This window comes from Anas acuta, chromosome 1, assembly GCF_963932015.1.
Source record: "Anas acuta chromosome 1, bAnaAcu1.1, whole genome shotgun sequence".
Lineage (NCBI taxonomy): Eukaryota > Metazoa > Chordata > Aves > Anseriformes > Anatidae > Anas > Anas acuta.
This window is the reverse complement of record NC_088979.1, coordinates 40393291-40411904: the sequence shown is the minus strand read 5'-3', so window position 1 is coordinate 40411904 and position 18614 is coordinate 40393291. Positions and strand designations below refer to the sequence as shown.

Below are 18614 nucleotides of genomic sequence, written 5' to 3'. Positions count from 1 at the left end.
CCTCTTCAGATCATCTGGTCCAACCATCACCTTATACCAACAGTTATCTCACAATAGTACTTGAAAAGATTTAGAGTCATAGCAAATCCTTCAGAAGAAACAAAGGATGATTTCAGTGCTTTCTTTTATTAATTCTGTTTTAAGACTTTCTGGAAACGTAATTCATTTCACCAGTGTGGATACTTTCATATGAGTTAGTGACCCAAAGTTCCTTTTAAAGGTAGTGAAGAAAATTACATACTTTGAAAATATATCATCCTAAAATAAGTATTTTAAACAGGCCAGATATCTCCCAAATGCCTGCTTCTTTTTATGACTGCAAAGGGATTCTTCTGTTCTAAGCTTAAATTTAGATATGAAAGCTGTAAAAATAAATGCAAAAGCCCATCACCTTTTTATCTATTGTTATTTGTATGGCAAAAGAGCATTTTTTATGATATTGTTTAGGATAACGTTTGAAAAAATCATTTTCCAAATACCTCCATTCCACATAAAAACATAAGTTGGACACTTGAACAGATACTTAAGCAACATGTAACACCTCTGCTTTAGAGTAGTAATACTTACAGGGTACTATTATTAAATAGCATAGATGCTGCCTCTACTGTGTTAGCTTCAACAAGTGAAGAGGTCCAGCCTCCTACAACTATGAGCTACTTCTGATGTCTTGAAATAGTGTCTGAAGCTGACAAACTTATTTTAAAGGAAACTTGACTCTGTTTAGTAATACTGGAACCATACAGTTTTGTTATTGTTAGCTTTGGCCTTGACTCCGGGACTAAAATGGAGATGTCAACCACAGTCTACAGAACTTGGAAACCCCTGGCATATCAACAAGTTCAGAAAGTTAATGAATGCTCTAAAATCACTTCCTTTATTTATTTATTTGTTTTCCTCTTCTTACATTTTCAAATAAAAGATGTAACATATGATTAAGTAATTTTAAAAGTACAGCACTAGGGTATTGTGGGTTGTATTTAATCCCATTAGTTTGAAACATTTTAGACTAATGTTAACTCTTGCATGACATCCCTATTCAGTTAATTCTATTTATTTGTTCATTTATTTATTTTCTGCAGATGGCTTCCCTAAATATTGGAAGAGCTGGTGCCTGTGTTGTAGTCATCAAGCAACCATGACTTTGTGAGCACTGCTTAGGATTTTACTAACTGTGAAATGATTATTTTTCTATCTGACAACAAGAATGATAACGTCATGAGAACAAGGATTTACACATTGAATGCTCTGTTGGCCACAGACATGAAGAAGTTTGAAAGTGAGGAAGATTAAGGATTTATGCCCTATAAAATCACAAATACTATTTATATTCTGAGAAGAAGAAAAAAAAATCAGACTGTCGTAGGTGTAAATACGCAAGCGTGCAGTAGTAAGTTCTGTACTGTTCTCACAAATGTGTCTTGGAGAACTGGATAATCAATACCATCAAGGGACAGCTCTAGACAAGAAGCAGGAGGAAATACATGGACAGTTTTCATGGCTGAAACAGTTTTAACAGCAGAAACATCAAAGTACATCTAATCACTTTTAAACTGTGTTTTTGAAAGAGAAAAGTAGATAATATAATATTTCATGTCTTTTCTTCAAGTGGGTTATGGCCTTCTTATCTACACCGTTACGTAAGAATTAGTTCTTACTAAAGATAAAAAAAGTCTAGATATTCAACATTCGTTCATAATGATTAAGCTGTTGCTCTACAGTAGGAAGAAAAAAAGAAAAATACTCCAAGATGACTTTTTTTTTTTTTTTTAAGTTCAGATTGTACCTCTTATAAGTGAGTCTACTGAACGGGAAGCCAGAGTGTTTAATCTGATTACACACAAATCAAGTCTTCGGCTGTCACAGAGCTTTATTGAAAAAGTGGGGGTCAAAAGGGCAGTTTCCTAACTTTTAATTACTTTTATATTCATTTTAAGCATGTGGGCTCTAATCTTATTGTTTAATGCATCTTCTGCATGTTAGAAACTCATGAAGGAATGGAAAACTGCTACTGTTCCTACATTGCCTCATGTAACATGTCAGGCATGACCAGAAGACTATACAGCCTCTTCTAGTTTAAAATGACAGGTCCTCATCACATTTCAAAAGAGATAAAAAATACAACATTTTATTTCTTTCTGACACTCATACACAATGCTGCCTGATGAAAGTGGCTAATTTATCACTTTTCACTTTCCACTGAGAATAACTACAAATAGGGAATTGAGAATATATGCAAATGGAATAAGGCAAAATTATACCATCCAATCTAATAAACTTCATAGAGTAAATATACTAATGTCATCTGTGCTTCCCTTTATGGTTGATCATTTCTGGCAGCAATGATTCTTTGAGCTTTTGCCTTGACAGTAGGTTTAACATTGGCATTTTCTATCTGCTCAGCTGAATCAGTTTAAATGAAATTATGCTATTCTGGGAGGCACAAAATCTGGGAATAGGACTACCAAGTACTCCTCTTCTTTAAAGCCTTGCTCATACATTAGAAAACATTTCGTAGTCAAAATGTGCAACTCTCATTGTCCTCTGTCTATTAATTTTGGGAACGAACTGCTGTTACAATTAAATGAGTTTTCCTAGTGGAAAACTTTGAAGCCAGTTGAGATGGAAAAACATATACAGACTCCTACTTTGGACATTTGATTTGAAGATATATCTGTCCTTTTAACAGCATTAACATGCATAGAGATCTTTGTTTCCTGACACAAACTGAACATCAGTTCTGAAGCCTAAGTAATCCAATTTAAATCTTTTAATATAGTTCTCTGTACTAATTAGAAATCAGATGTAAATTCTTTAATGTTGTTTTTCCACAACCTGTTGGCTTTTGAATTGCAAATTTAGTGTTCTTCAGACAAACATGTCAATTTTCTCCCCATTGTAACACCTTGTTTAATAACGTTACCTCTTTACAAATTTTGCTTCTCATAAACATAACCTTCTGAGACCAAACCATGAAGCTTCTAGAATTATAATTGCAATTAAATGTAGACATTAGTATGCCGTTCTCCTACACAGATACCTAATTAACTTAAAAATTTAATTTTAATCCTATTCCCACAACTTTCTTTTGATTACATTATATTCATACACAATACGAATATGCTTTCTCTACACATATACTGACCTTCAAAAAAGAATTCTAATAGTTGCAATCTATGATAGATATTTTTTCTCTTTGATCATTTTTATTCTGTTTACAGTTTTTTCTCCCAATATTCATATGCCCATTTTCAATTTTCCTTTACTCTTTTTCTGAAATGTAACATTATTCTCATGTGAAGTTTTTTAGATTAGTCCACTTCTATTATCTGAAATAATGCTGAAATGGTAAAATTAATAATTTATTATTTAAATCTAGATAGAATAAGATCAAAATTTGACTTTCAGGTCCTTTTTATAGGCCCTTATGTAGTCGACTTTCTCCTAAAGAGAATTTAGGGAGAAGTGGTTTTTGTTGTTGTTTGTTTGGTGTTTGTTTGTTTGTTCTTTTTTGTTTGTTTGTTTGATAATTTTTTCTTGCCATTGTATTTACTCTGCTCTTATTAAAACAACAATATTTTTACCTGTGACTCCCAAGGGAGTCCCCTTGTGACTTAAATCAGAACAGTATAAAACCTTAATCTTGGATTATGTGACCAACAAGATACCTTTTTTATGTACACATTAAAATCAGTTGTGATACACTGTCTTTTGCTAAATGGTATTACATATGCAGGAAAAGCATATGTAATGTCTTTTCAAATGCTGGATTGTCTCATCTAGCTTGGTACTTTGCTCTCAGATGAACCCTTTAATTTCAGTGTGAAAAATACAACAAAATCCGATCTCCAACAGAAATTAATTGCAGTGAAATCAATAATTAAATTCCTCAAAATGCTTCAAAATGCTTCTTGGAAATTTTATGGTTTAATGTTCTAAGTATATTCTAAAATGTTATTATTTTTTCTTGCTTTTCAATTTTATTCATTGTAGCACGCTTTAATTTCTAGAAAGTCAGCTAGTTTTATCATGCTGTCTTCATTTTGCATTAGCTTGTTTTTATACACAGGGATTATATCCATTTTTTTTCATACTGTTCATACTGCCCAATCTCAAATATGAACATCTTTATATTAATCAAACATACGTTAAAATAAGGTCCTGAGTGGCTGCTGAGAAGTCTTATATTTCTTTGTTCTTCGTGTCTAAAAATCCTTTTCCTTTATTTATTTATTTTTTAATTATTTATTAGATATTTATTATTTTCCTCCTTACTACTACTGGTTTTGAGACAGAAGGGAGGTCAAAGACCTGAAATACTTTCTAGCTTTGGTTGAGTCTGTTTTTATATGAAGAGATAGAAAACAATATTGAGAGAAGGTATGTCAGAGGATTTGTATTTAAAAGACAGCTACAAAAGATGATACTGTAAGCTTTGAAATGTTTGCAGAAACAATACCTATATATATATACATCTCTCTCTTTATATATATACACATATATGTGGGTTTCACAAAAGAGGGAATAAGCTGTGGTCATGTCATTAATGTTAATTAATATATTATTTAAATCATAGAAGAAATTTTATTTTTGCATGGTTTTGATTGACTGTTAAGCTAAACAAAATCAAGGAAAAATACAATAATGTTATCCCTGTTATCAATTAGTCTTCCTGATTTACTTAGTCTCAAAATTATAGATAGTTGAATTCCAATAATATAATTTTTCTAGAAAGTCTAGAATATAATTATCTAAATGTTTCCTAGAAAATCATCAAGCAAAATAGGTAAGTCTATTTTCATGACTTCGAGAACACTATTTTTTTGTTTGTTTGTTTGTTATCAATATAGCAATGCTAAAGAAATATTTTGCAGAAGAAAAACTAATATTGTGATCCTCTATTGCTTATAGAACTATATGACCTTGCAGTTTTGGACCTTTCATTTAAGTTTTTATTTTTGACAGTGGTGGATGCTAGATGTAAAAACAGAAAGAAAAAGAAAAAAAATAATTAAATAATTTAGCAGTCATTACTTTGAGGACCTCTCATTACGGGGTATTTGAGGTTCAATTTTCTTGCAGATTTGCGCATTGGAATCAAAGTGACAAGCAAGGCAATAAAAATGTATGCAGGGAGCAATATTTTGAACTTACTTTTAATCATAAATATGTGATTCATATCTGTTTCTATGTTCTTATGATCAAAAGACTAATATAATTTAAAAGCAAAAGTAAACCTAACAAATAAAACAACAACAGTGTTTTTCATTCAAGATAGACATATAAACATATATGAAGTCTGTCAAATAATTAAAGCACTTCAAGGAGGTTTTAAGGATGTTACCCATCTCATAATGTTACTTTGATAAGCTAGCATTAATTGACATAAGGGAACCATTATGACAGAGTCCAAAAAAGTTATTTTCTTGAGCATCATTCTATTCTACAGAGAACTGACATTAAACGGTCATTACTTATAGCAGTGTTCATGTTAAAATGCATCTAGAAACTGCTATATTCATTATTTAGATTGTTCTATATATTTAGAAGGTCCAAACAGATATGTATATATAGACAAGTCCAAATGTCTTCAGTAAAAATAACTCACAAATGAGTTTGAACTTACTCAAATTTAATGGCTCAGAACTTGATGTCCATGAACTAGAGGCACTGTGCACTCTGATTACCATGAAGTACAGGTTATCCATAACAGATTTCACACCTATTAGGGTGTTCACAATGGACTGAGCATAATAAAGTATACTCTGTTATCTGAGATTTTGCATGAAGTATTTCATTGTGAATAAATAGAGAAGACATTTCTGTAAAGGCTTAAAAAAAAGCTCTTGTAACTATTATCAAATGGCAGTATTAACATTACATGAGTAATTCTGTAATATAGTAAGAAATTTAGACATTTGACTCTGCATATATGGGATTTCATGATACCTGAACTATTTACCTATATCAAATTCACATCTTGTAAGAGGATGTTTTTGTTGTTGTTGTTTAATTTTTAATTATTTTTATTTATTTTTGTGTGTGTGTGTGTGTGTGTTCAAAATCCACCTGCACTTTGGCTGTATGTACAATAAATAACTGTTCCTACTTTCTTACTCTTATCCCTTCCCCACCCCTCATTTATTTTATGCTACAGAGGCTTTCTACTATTAAGAGCATTTTCCCACAGAATTGTTTCTGATGAAAGCAGCAAGTATAACAGTACAGCATACGGGTAATCAATTCTTCACCGCTCTATATGCAAAGAAGTGGATGTACATGACATTACAAAGAACAGCTTATTTTTCTTTTCCAAAGTAAAACTTCTTCGATATATCTTCAGTGTTCTAAAAATCTATATATTTAAATGCAAATGTGAGTTTTATAAAAATGTAAACACTTTTATTAGAGAGCTACCAAATATTGAGAAATGACTCCAACTTTAAAACTTTAAAATGCTGCATTTTTATTCATGCATAATTCATGCTCCCAGTGCTAGCATCCGCATTTCTTACAGGTGTTCATGTTTATGAATGTGTCTCATTGTCTCCAGATTTCTTCCAATCCAAAGTGCATCTCCAGTTGAGTTAATAAAATATCAAATGCACTATTTACAACTCACCTTTGAAACTTTTTTATGGCATGCAAAAATCAGAAATCAAGAACATGGACTGCTCACAGAGCAGTTTTCCAACCTTGCAAGAAGTTTGATTCAAATTTTCTACCACATATAGCATCCAGTGTTATAAGGGTGATATTTATCAAAACATCAGAATATAAAATACTGTGAGAAGGATAATGCAGTAGAATATCAGTATCTAAGAAATGTGAAAAGAGTATTGGGGAAATAGATTTTTTTGCTACTTGCAAGAAGACATTCCCTGGAAATGTAATGTTATTTCCAACAGAAGCAATTTGACTTTAGGTAAATAACTTTGCAACCACTCTAATGGCTCATAAATTAAAATACTATTTGAAAGCAGTCATTTCTTATATTTCTTTTTATAAAATAGGGACTTGCATTTGTACATTCACCATAAGATAAGAAAAAATGTTATTTATCCCAAAGTAATATTTAAAATCTCACTACTGAAAACAACAACTCAACTATATCTTAGAGCTCAGCAACTAGTTATATACTTTAAATTCTAAGAATATTAAATTTTTGGATATCTACTGTACCAAGTAGATATACATATACTAAGTAATATGGACTCATTGACAACCCAGAAGATAATCCCAATATTTAACAGTAACTTCAAAAATATTTATGTTTAAAAATAGATATCCATGCAATATATCTGTTCTAACTTAAATCAGAATGCATGAAATATCCAGCAGAATAATTATTCTTCAGCCTTATTGTAAATCCAGTATAAAGCTTCTCATATTGACATAACCTTACATTTCATTGCAAATTCCCTCATTATATTTCTGCTTCATAGTTCGTGGGGATTAGTGGCAGTTAGGGGCAGAGAGACTGCTCAAAATCCTTAAATCAGCAAAACCTTTATTTCCATATGTGCTGGACTGCAACTCCTGGAAACTGAACCATAAGAAAAATTACTAGCAAAGGTAAGAAATACAGTGGTTGGAAAAAATGTAGCTTGTAAACACTGGCTATTCACAGCTTCCCCTTGGGGGGCTATGGAGCTGCCAAATCGTTTTCAAACACTTAAAGGATTTGAAAAGCAGTTAAAGCTTTTCAACTAGCTATAAACAACTTCTACTTCTGTCACTCCATATTTTCCCAGGTTTTTCCTTGATCATTACATGATGCTTCAAAACAAAACAATCTGTTTCTGTAGAAGTCTAGTAGTCTAGTACTCTTTAGAATTGTGTCTATAAACCAGGATCATATTCAATCTTTTTGGATGGCTTGTATTTAAAGTCCCTACTACCCTTAGTGAAGTATTTCTAATATAGAAGCTGTCCCCTACAAAAATCAGTGGAGAGCTTTTGAAGGCTCCCGTACGGAGATCTTGTTCAGATAATAAGATATTTAAATTAAGTAGATGAGCATGTAGTTTTGTTATTCCCCTATAGGAACATCCACACAATGCTAGCAGATATGACACAGCTGAAATTTTGAAGTGGCAACTGAAGTTCAAATGGGAAGCCCTAAAAAATCCTAGATAACATTAGGTGCTTATGTATAGGTAACTCACACGAATTCATGATTCCTTATACATACGCACTCAGTGCCAGTAGCTGGTACTGTAAACCACCTAGCATTTGTAAACCACCTGCATAAGAAAGGCTGAATGTATTACTTTAGTTGCTTAAGACTGAAACCGTGACTTTCAGGTGAGTGTCACATATAATGAACATAAATATGAGAGTACAGTTAATATAATTAATACTGGTATGATGTGTATAAGTATGGAAGATGCTAACTTGAAGACATTCCTTTTACCATAAAAACTTGATTTTATTCAGAAAAACAAAACAAAACAAAACAAAAATCTTCAGTCAGAAATTTGTTCTATAAGCAAGTCATGAGTAAATCTCCTTTATTCTGCAGAGGTATTTAAAAAAAAATCTACAGTAGTTGCTACTGCCTAATGAAGACTTAGGTTATTCTTGGCTAAGGTGTTTCTGGGTGCATTTCTGTAGAGCATACAGACAGTGGAAACACAGCATACGTAGACACAGTGGAAACAGTAGATGAAAGTATGGGGGAGGCATTTTTTTTCTTCTTTCACATCTGTGTATTTTCCAGGATATTGACAAATTGAAAATGGTCAATTATCCTATAAGAAAGGAAAAAGAGAAATAAGACTTTTAATAACAGGCTGAATGAATAAATATCCAGATATTTACTTTAAGTATTTCTCAGACATGATACATCTCATTCTAAAGGTGAAATAAATCATACTCTAAAAGCATGTTTCTCTCCACTGACTGCAAAAGGATCCTAAGATGCTTAGTTCAGATGCAGCTATTCACACAGTAGATACCTACATTTTGTAAGACAAATGTTCAAGTTGGGAGAGATGAATCTCTAGAAGTTGCTAAATACTTAGAAGGAACTGGCCATACAAACATTTATTTAAAATAACTGTGACAGGAGTTCCATTTAGAACATAACTGCAAAAGTCAACTATGTATAAACAAAAACATTTTCCATGCTCTGAAGTCAAACAATGTTGTGATTTTCAGAGTGGATAATTTTGAGCTGCCATATGAGATGCAAAAGAAGTAAAATATATCTGCTAACCTACAAGGAAAACAAAATTCAGTAAATTGTATCTGCAGCTCCTGGCTTCCTAAGATTAGAGACTGATTTAGATACCTGGCTAGATTTTGGGGCTAGGGAAGTGATTTATTACAGTAAACAAAAAAAATGTGTCCATATGATTAAACTTCAGAAGCATTTAGGTACACAAAGTAAGATTACATAGAAACATAAGATGTGCTAAATTGCTGTAACCAATGAATGAAAATTAGTTATTTCAGGACCTTGTATGGTAGCAGAAGAGAAAACCAAGCACATCTCACTGGATGGTTCAGCTCATCTAAATACATTCACACAGATACATACTCTCCTGAGATTTGATTTAAAAGGGTGCCAATGCAATGAAGCATGATTTGGGCACCTAGTTTAGTAGAAATCCCAGCAATGAAGCAAGAACAAAACTACCAAACAATGTGATGTCTGAAATTGTAAATGTGCTTGACTTTCTTATGAGACTATCCATGTTATCATTTCTTTTGTGAATGGCTTACACTATAACATATATTCCTTATCAACACAATGTTTTTAGAAATAGTTCAAGAAATATGTTTTGTAATTATAGACAACTTTTGAAATAACATCTATTATGCAGCTACTGTAGGTAAATTTTCTTTTTTTTTTTTTTTTAGTCATATTCACTATCTTTCTTTGTGCAATTTTGAAGAAAATGGGATTGATTGTTGATTTCACTGTAAATAACAAGTGTTAAATGCTTCTGAAAATCACAGGCCATTTCTTTTGATCTTTTTATTCATTTTTTCCCACATATTGTATTCAATGTATTTATGCAGCTGAAAATTTTTGTTTTTCATATAATGCGCAGAACCTTGTATAAAAATACTTGGCAAGATTCTCCTGGAATAAGCTTGCATAACACAATTTTAAAAAACGTTGTCTAGAGAAGGAGACAGGTATCTAGGAGACAGGTTTAGTTGACATTAGGAAACTAAATTAGAGTCATAATTTATAAAGAAAATGAACACAAGGTTTTCAATGGATCTTACTTGCTTGACTTACTTGAATCTTTCCCTTCCCTCCTAGAACCAATCAACCAAAACAAAGAGACAAACAAAAACAAACCACAATAAATAGATACTATTTGGCAATGTCCTTTTTAATTCCAGTATATGTTCATTAATTTAACTGTAAAGTATAATTAATTGTAAAATTAGAATTAGTCAGGGGAAGAGTGTTAACCAGCATAAAAATGGCACAACAGTAAATATTATGGACACAATGGAGAACTTCATAGACAGAATAAAATAAAATAAAATAAAATAAAATAAAATAAAATAAAATAAAATAAAATAAAATAAAATAAAATAAAATAAAATAAAATAAAATTAAATTAAATTAAATAGTACTAAGTTGTCTAGAACTGTCAAATTATCATACAGTATCAGAATATTTATGATAATGGATGACTTATTCTTAAACTAAAAAGCTTCTCCATACAACATCCAAACCAATAGAGCTTGTATTGGATTATGGCTGCTTAGAAGAAACTAAGCAAGTGGACTATAGTAGGCTTAATGTGGTTAGCAGTATGTTATAAAAATAAACTTTCCAGTGCTGTCATCTGAGAGTTAAATTGCTTGCAGATGTATTACAGGGCTTTTGCATTGAATTGATCCATTTAGAAGTCTGAAATTTTAGTTGAAAAAAAAAACCTGTTATTTAAGAAATAGCTTAGGATGAGATATGTGTGTTTAGTATGGTAAGGAAAACTACAGAGCAAAATAAGCGTACAGTGGATTGGAATGTATGAGAATAAATATTTTATAAAAATGTATAAATATGGCTGTAAATACGTTAAATTAAGCTGTGCTAAATTTTGCAATATATGCAGAGCACTTTACTTAATGTTATGCTTTTACCATGGTTCTATTATATCTTGGACATATGTGTATAGAATGCAAGTGAAGACATAGAGCACAATGTTAAATTCTGAAACCTAGATTTGTTTGACACAACCTGTTTTTAATGAATTTGAATCCTGAAAGTGTCACTGTGCAAAAATAAATATGCTTGTTTTTATGTGTTGCAGAGATGATTCTGTTAAGTGGATATGGCCACAAAAGTAAGTCTTATATGTTTTAAACTCATCTATACGTTGTTTCCCATGTGTAAATGCAGTGGACAAGACTCTGATAATCATTAATAGTTAAATCATTTACCCTTTTTTTAAAGTTGGACTATCAAGGCCACAATGGAATGACACATAATATAATCAAAACTTCAGTCATTTCTCTTTTTTCATCTCTTCTGACAATGAAAAACTTCTCCTTTCCCCTCAAAAAACAAAACAAAAGCAAAAACCACAAACCAAACCAATCAACCAACCAAAAATACAAACCAAACTGAATCAAACCAAACAAAACCAAACCAAAACCAAAACAAAACAAAACAAACAAACTAACAGACAAACAAAACAACAAAACACTCTACATGTACAACTATATGTTCCAGGACTTCATTATAGCAGGAGACATACACAAGTAAGTTGTTTGTTTCTGCTTGGAAAAATGATCAATAAGAAAATAAATTCTTGGTCGCAAAGCAAATATGCAGGCAAAATACAAGCTGGCTTATATCACATGGTTGGAATGTTTACCTGGTGTTTAAAGCAAATTATATTGTGGCATGTAGAAGGCGAACTTCATATTTCTTGAGCCCATTTATGCACTTCAGATTTGTTCTGACTTCATCCTACAGTGAGACTCAGTTGAACTCTTTTCTGTATGGGTAGACAATTCAGATGGATGGACATTTCAGGCTGTTCAAGATTCAACCCCTCTGTTTTCCTACAGTTTAACCTAGGAGAACTTGAAACCCTGTACTTAAAATCCCCACCTGGGAAATGTGGATCATAATATATACTTACTTTATACAGGATTTATGAGAAGATATACTAAAATATGTTGATGAAGATATATGAAGGATACATGACAGATAGGTTAGAAGTTCTGCCAAAGTCAAATTAGAATACAGACTCTTGAAGCATAAAGAATGCATATATTGGAATTTGAATTAAGTGATTTCAAACTCCTTGGAGAGACGAATAGTCTAGACATGACTGCATCAATAAGCACGAATTTTGAATAACTAACATGAGTATTTCTAAGGTGGACAGTTTGACTGCAGAACCTTTGCTGAGAACATACTTCCTTTTAACATTTACCTTAATCTATTTCTTATAAGGCTGAAGTGTCAAAATTTCTTTTTATAAAAGATGTTAGAAAATAAGCAAGAACTTCTCTTTTTGTTCAGATGAATTTAGTCTTTCGTACAAGATAAACTTTGCCATAGAGACTACTTCTGTCATGGTCTTACATTGCTCTTAAATACCATACAATCAAATCATGGCTAATTAAAAAGATGTTGTCTATAGTGGCCATACACTACATTCTGTGTAAATTCTTGTAAAATTGGAACTGGAAATAAATTACACAGTCAAACATGGCTGGCATATAACATAACTTTCCAAAGGTAATATGATTTTTTTTTGAGCCCTGCTGACTTTATTTCAGTGATCAGAATTAAGGTTATATATTAAGGGTCTACAAATCAAAATCATGCTGTTATAGGAGAAGTTTTATTTGTTAACAGAGGTAGTTAGTTTTTTATATTTTTTAGGTCAAACTTTTATTTTGAATGCTTAAATGAAAATCTAAAATTTGAAAGTTATTTTTGATCTCTTATTGCTTACTGTTGTGTTTTTCTTCCTTTTCTTTATCTGTGTTTCTTCGGAGTCTCATTTATGGTTTCCTGTCTTATGTATGTGATCATTTTCTTTCTCTCATGACCTTCTTTTTCCTCCTAGTAAGTTATACAGGTTATAATTTCCTCCCCTTTCCAGTTTTCTTCCATTGCCACATTTTCTCTAGCTTCCAGGAACCCAAATTTCCTTACCACTTATATGGTGTGTTGGAAAGTCTTCTTCACACCACAGTTAGCTGGAGCTCATAGTTTTCTTTTTCCTTGCAGTATTCTTCATTTAACCTCCTCTCGCTTGAATACATATATTCCATATTTCATCAAGAAGTCCTGGTTATGTTGTATTGGAAATATTATATCTATTTATGGATGAAAAGAGTTTCAATGTGTCCTAGTATAAGTATTAGAAAATTATTTTAGCATCATCAAGGCTTTTTTTTTTTTCTTTCAAGAAAGATAACCCATACTGAACATGTATAATTTATGTTACCAAGATTTTATATTTGTAAAGAGAAAACATTTATTACTGTATCTATGCATTTCCTTTTCATCATCCATGTTCAATGAAGTATTATTTCATGTTGGATCTGTTGCAAGGGGAAGGATAGGAGGATTCAGAGCCTAGTTAAAAATCTAGATTAAAATCATAGTTTAGCACAGTTAAAATCAGAATGACACAGACTATGACCATTCACTGCAAAGGCAACAGAGGGCAAAACAGTAAACAATGAAAAAAAAAAAAGAAGAACATTTAAAGTATCACACGCGGCAGGAAAAAAAAAGTACAACTAGAGTGGTTAAGAATAATTTGCAGTCAGAAACTAAAATAAAATACTGAAGTAAGGGAAGACTAAAGGTCTGGAACTGCCTTCTAGTGAGAATACTTAGATGATAACTGAATAATACATAGTTTGAAAATACGGTTGTATTTAAGGGGGAATCTAAACCTCTACAATAAATTTACAAGACATGTTTTCCTGCAGTGGCAAGTAATTGATTTCATGAGACAGAATTATTTTCTAGCTCCATATACCTGGAGTTTTCTTGAACTCTACAAGTAGCTAAGGAGTGTTGATCATTTGTATAAAATAGTACCTATGGTCTCATATTAATGTTTGTTAGATGACAACTCAACTTTATGGATACATAAACTCCAAAGAATACATACATGATTCCTTCTTAAGGACTCCTTACTCCTGAGCCCATTTCTTACTACACCTTGGCCAGGCCCACAATTATCCTGGGAGAATTCTTATCACCTTGCATCTTTGAAAAGTAAATGATCAGAATGGGAGGTCCCTAAAGCTTATGTTATTTACATACTGTGAAATTAAATCTTAAATTAACAAGATATCAGCTTTTCTAGTAATGTTTAAAAAAATATCTGTTGTCCTCTTCTCTTTTCACAGCAACCTATTAATTCTGCATGAAAAAGAAAGAAAGAAAGAAAGAAAGAAAGAAAGAAAGAAAGAAAGAAAGAAAGAAAGAAAGAAAGAAAGAAAGAAAGAAAGAAAGAAAGAAAGAAAGAAAGAAAGAAAGAAAGAGAAAAAGGAAGGAAGGAAGGAAGGAAGGAAGGAAGGAAGGAAGGAAGGAAGGAAGGAAGGAAGGAAGGAAGGAAAGGCAGTATTTTGATCCACAAATTTTTGTGGCCTAAGAACGGAAATAAATGATATATTGTGAATTCATGATACTCTTTTTGTAACCTCAGTTTTAAATTTTACATTTACAACATCCATCAACATTTCAGTTTGTGCACAAACTATGATTAGGGGATTATACACAACACAACCTCCACATTGCTGCAAATGTATCATTAGGCAGCAAAGTATGAAAGCTTCATTGGGCCAGAGCACAAGCATAAGTGTGAGAATTAAGATGATTTTCTAATCTATTAATCTGGGCATTCATCATGAGAAATTTCTGTTTTGGCTCTGCATAAGATGTTTTATAGATTACATCATGCATTTTATGGTCCATTTATATTAAAATATTATTAGTTGATGCAGACATCAATGAAATGAAGTTCTGAACCCACAACTTCTCATTTTCAGCATTTTCTCTCAGATAATTTAGGTCATTCTCACTTGCACTTGTACTGATTGTTTCTGTACATTGAAATAATGATTTATATTTCATATCCTGGGCAGTTGCAGGTGAATTAGCTTATATGTAGATCTAACATGTCAGATATATTCTTGCTTTAACTTTTCCATGATATTTCTCAGTAAAAAACAAAACAAAACAAACAAAATCCCACAGTTCTGCACTTGATCAGAGGAAGTTCGTGTATACCTAATACGTATTCTGTAAATATACTTTTAACAATATAGATATCCAGGAAAAAATATACATTCCTTACTATAGATAAAGATTTTAAAGTTAAAATAGCATTAAGTTGCCTGGCAATTTCATAAGTAGTTGAGCAAAGTGAAAATATCAGTTAAGCAAAAGAAACCATGTTTTGAGTGTAAAGAAATTTCCAAGAATGCCACAATTTCATTAAAACTATGAAGGTAAGAAAGTATTTTGCTCTGTGTAAAATACTCAAGATTTTAGGCACCCAGGAAAGTGGTAAAACTCTGAAGCAAAGAAAGATTGCTTGAACTAAAAACCTAGGTAGCAAGTTTAAAAAAAATGCTATGAAAACAGAAGTTATTCATTTCCTTGTATCAAAAGCTGTGATGTCACTCCTATAATGGAGGCCTGTGACCCTCAGTAAGTCAGTGGGCTAAATGGCTGTGGGAGTTATTTTTGATATGGTGCTATATTCTGTACAGCATAACTACCTACATTCCTCATGCATGGAGGTGTTAACTAGTATTGTTTTCAGAACATACCTACTATGGTGGATTTTTTCTAATTTCTTTGCCTTTTTTACTTATTATTTTGCAAGTGAAAGACCTTCATTGTGCAGTCAAGCACAAGACATAGGCTGTCTGACCACAAGCAAAATAGTGTTCCAGAGCCTGACAGGTTTTTTAATCTGATGTCTGGCACATTGCACCAAAAAATACATTTGCAGGATAAATTATAAATGTAGTCAAAGTTCAAGCTTCATCAAACTGCTTTTGAAGGGTTTGAGGAATCCTATGGTTATAGAAAAACAGAATAGTGACTGATAAAAAGTCAGAATTGATCAGTATGAAGGCAGGTAGGTGTCTAGACCTTTACTAAGAATCACAGAATCACAGAATCACAGAATTTCTAGGTTGGAAGAGACCTCAAGATCATCGAGTCCAACCTCTGACCTAACACTAACAGTCCCCACTAAACCATATCCCTAAGCTCTACATCTAAACGTCTTTTGAAGACTTCCAGGGATGGTGACTCCACCACCTCCCTGGGCAGCCCGTTCCAGTGCCTAACAACCCTTTCAGTAAAGAAATTCTTCCTAACATCTAACCTAAAACTCCCCTGGCACAACTTAAGCCCATTCCCCCTCGTCCTGTCACCAGGCACATGGAAGAACAGGCCAACCCCCACCTCGCTACAGCCTCCTTTAATGTACTTATACAGAGCAATAAGGTCACCCCTGAGCCTCCTCTTCTCTAGGCTGAACAAGCCCAGCTCCTTCAGCCGCTCCTCATAGGACTTGCTCTCCAGGCCCCTCACCAGCTTCGTCGCCCTTCTCTGGACCCGCTCAAGCACCTCGATGTCCTTCTTGTAGCGAGGGGCCCAAAACTGAACACAGTACTCGAGGTGCGGCCTCACCAGAGCCGAGTACAGGGGGACGATCACCTCCCTAGCCCTGCTGGTCACACTGTTTCTGATACAAGCCAGGATGCCGTTGGCCTTCTTGGCCACCTGAGCACACTGCTGGCTCATATTCAGCCGACTGTCCACCATCACTCCCAGGTCCTTCTCCACCTGGCAGCTCTCCAACCATTCCTCTCCCAGCCTGTAGTTCTGCTTGGGGTTATTGCGCCCCAGGTGCAGGACCCGGCACTTGGCCTTGTTGAACTTCATGCAGTTGACCTCAGCCCATCGGTGCAGCCTATCCAGATCCTCCTGCAGAGCCTTCCTACCCTCGAGCAGATCGACACACGCACCTAGCTTGGTGTCATCTGCAAACTTACTGAGGGTGCACTCAATGCCGTCATCCAGATCATTGATGAAGATGTTAAAGAGGACCGGAACCAGCACCGAGCCCTGGGGGACGCCACTAGTGACTGGCCTCCAACTGGACTTGGCTCCATTTACCACAACTCTTTGGGCCCGGCTATCCAGCCAGTTTCTAACCCAACGAAGCGTGCGCCAGTCCAAGCCAAGAGCAGCCAGTTTCTTGAGGAGAATGCTGTGGGAGACGGTGTCAAAAGCCTTGCTGAAGTCAAGGTAGACCACATCCACAGCCTTTCCCTCATCCACCCAGCGCGTCACTTTGTCGTAGAAGGAGATCAGGTTCGTCAAGCAGGACCTGCCTTCCATAAACCCATGCTGACTGGGCCTGATCGCCTGCTTGCCCTTCAAGTGCCGCATGATGACTCCCGAGAGGATCTGCTCCATGAGCTTCCCTGGTACTGAGGTCAAACTGACCGGCCTGTAGTTCCCCGGGTCTGCCCTCCGGCCCTTCTTGTAGATGGGCGTCACATTTGCTAGTCGCCAGTCAGCTGGGACCTCCCCCGATAGCCAGGACTGCTGATAAATGATGGGTAGGGGCTTGGCTAGCTCCTCTGCCAGTTCTCTCAGTACCCTTGGGTGGATCCCATCCGGCCCCATCGATTTGTGGACATCCAATTGCCGTACCAGGTCACCAACCAGTTCTTCGTGGATGGTGAGGGCCACATCCTGCTCCCCGTCCCCTTCCACCAGTTCTGGGTACTGGGTATCCAGAGAGCAACTGGTATTGCCGCTAAAGACTGAGGCAAAGAAGGCATTAAGCACCTCCGCCTTTTCCTCATCTCTTGTAACTAAGTTTCCCCCCGCATCCAGTAAAGGATGGAGATTCTCCTTAGTCCTCCTTTTTGTGTTGATGTATTTATAAAAGCGTTTTTTGTTATCTTTAACAGCAGTAGCCAGATTGAGCTCCAGACGAGCTTTGGCCTTCCTAATCTTGTCCCTGCACAGCCTCGCTACATCCTTATAGTCCTCCCTAGTGGCCTGCCCACTTTTCCAAAGATTATAAACCCTCTTTTTTCTCCTAAGCTCAAGCCACAATTCTCTGTTGAGCCAGGCTGGTCTTCTTCCCCGCTGGCTCATCTTTGGGCGCATGGGAATAGACCGCTCCTGCGCCATTAGGATTTGCCTCTTAAAGAGCTCCCAGCCTTTCTGGACCCCTCTGCCCTTCAGAACCGCCTCCCATGGGACTCCACCAACTAGTGTCCTGAGCAGCCCAAAGTCAGCCTTCCGAAAGTCCAATACAGTGGTTTTACTGGTTCCCTTCCTGGCCCCGCCAAGAATAGTGAACTCCAACATTTCGTGGTCACTCTGCCCAAGACTGTTCCCGACAATCACATCCTCCACCAGTCCTTCTCTGTTTGTGAACAGAAGGTCTAGCAGGGCACCACCCCTGGTAGGTTCACTAATCAGCTGCGTCAGGAAGCTATCTTCCACTTTCTCCAGAAACCTCCTAGACTGCTTTCTCTGGGCTGTGTTGTGCTTCCAGGATATGTCAGGGAAGTTGAAGTCCCCCACGAGTACAAGCGCTGACGATTTCGCAACTTCT

General features: G+C 34.8%; 1 protein-coding gene and 1 long non-coding RNA gene across 2 annotated transcripts in view; one reads left to right on the top strand and one right to left on the bottom strand.

Annotated features, from left to right (window-relative positions):
- The window catches only part of KLHL1 (kelch like family member 1), a 249487-nt gene extending 238892 nt beyond the window's left edge, over window positions 1–10595 (top strand). The window contains exon 11 of the mRNA XM_068675942.1: window positions 1080–10595. Within this exon, the coding sequence (XP_068532043.1) occupies window positions 1080–1139 (60 nt within the window). The 3' untranslated portion in view covers window positions 1140–10595. The remainder of the gene's footprint in view (window positions 1–1079) is intronic.
- LOC137853516 (uncharacterized) lies at window positions 8627–16123 on the bottom strand. The gene is made up of 3 exons (XR_011094543.1): window positions 13148–16123; window positions 11850–11972; window positions 8627–8750 (listed from the first exon to the last, which is right to left on the bottom strand). It is a non-coding gene; the product is annotated as an uncharacterized lncRNA (long non-coding RNA).
- Between the last annotated feature and the right edge of the window lie 2491 nt (window positions 16124–18614).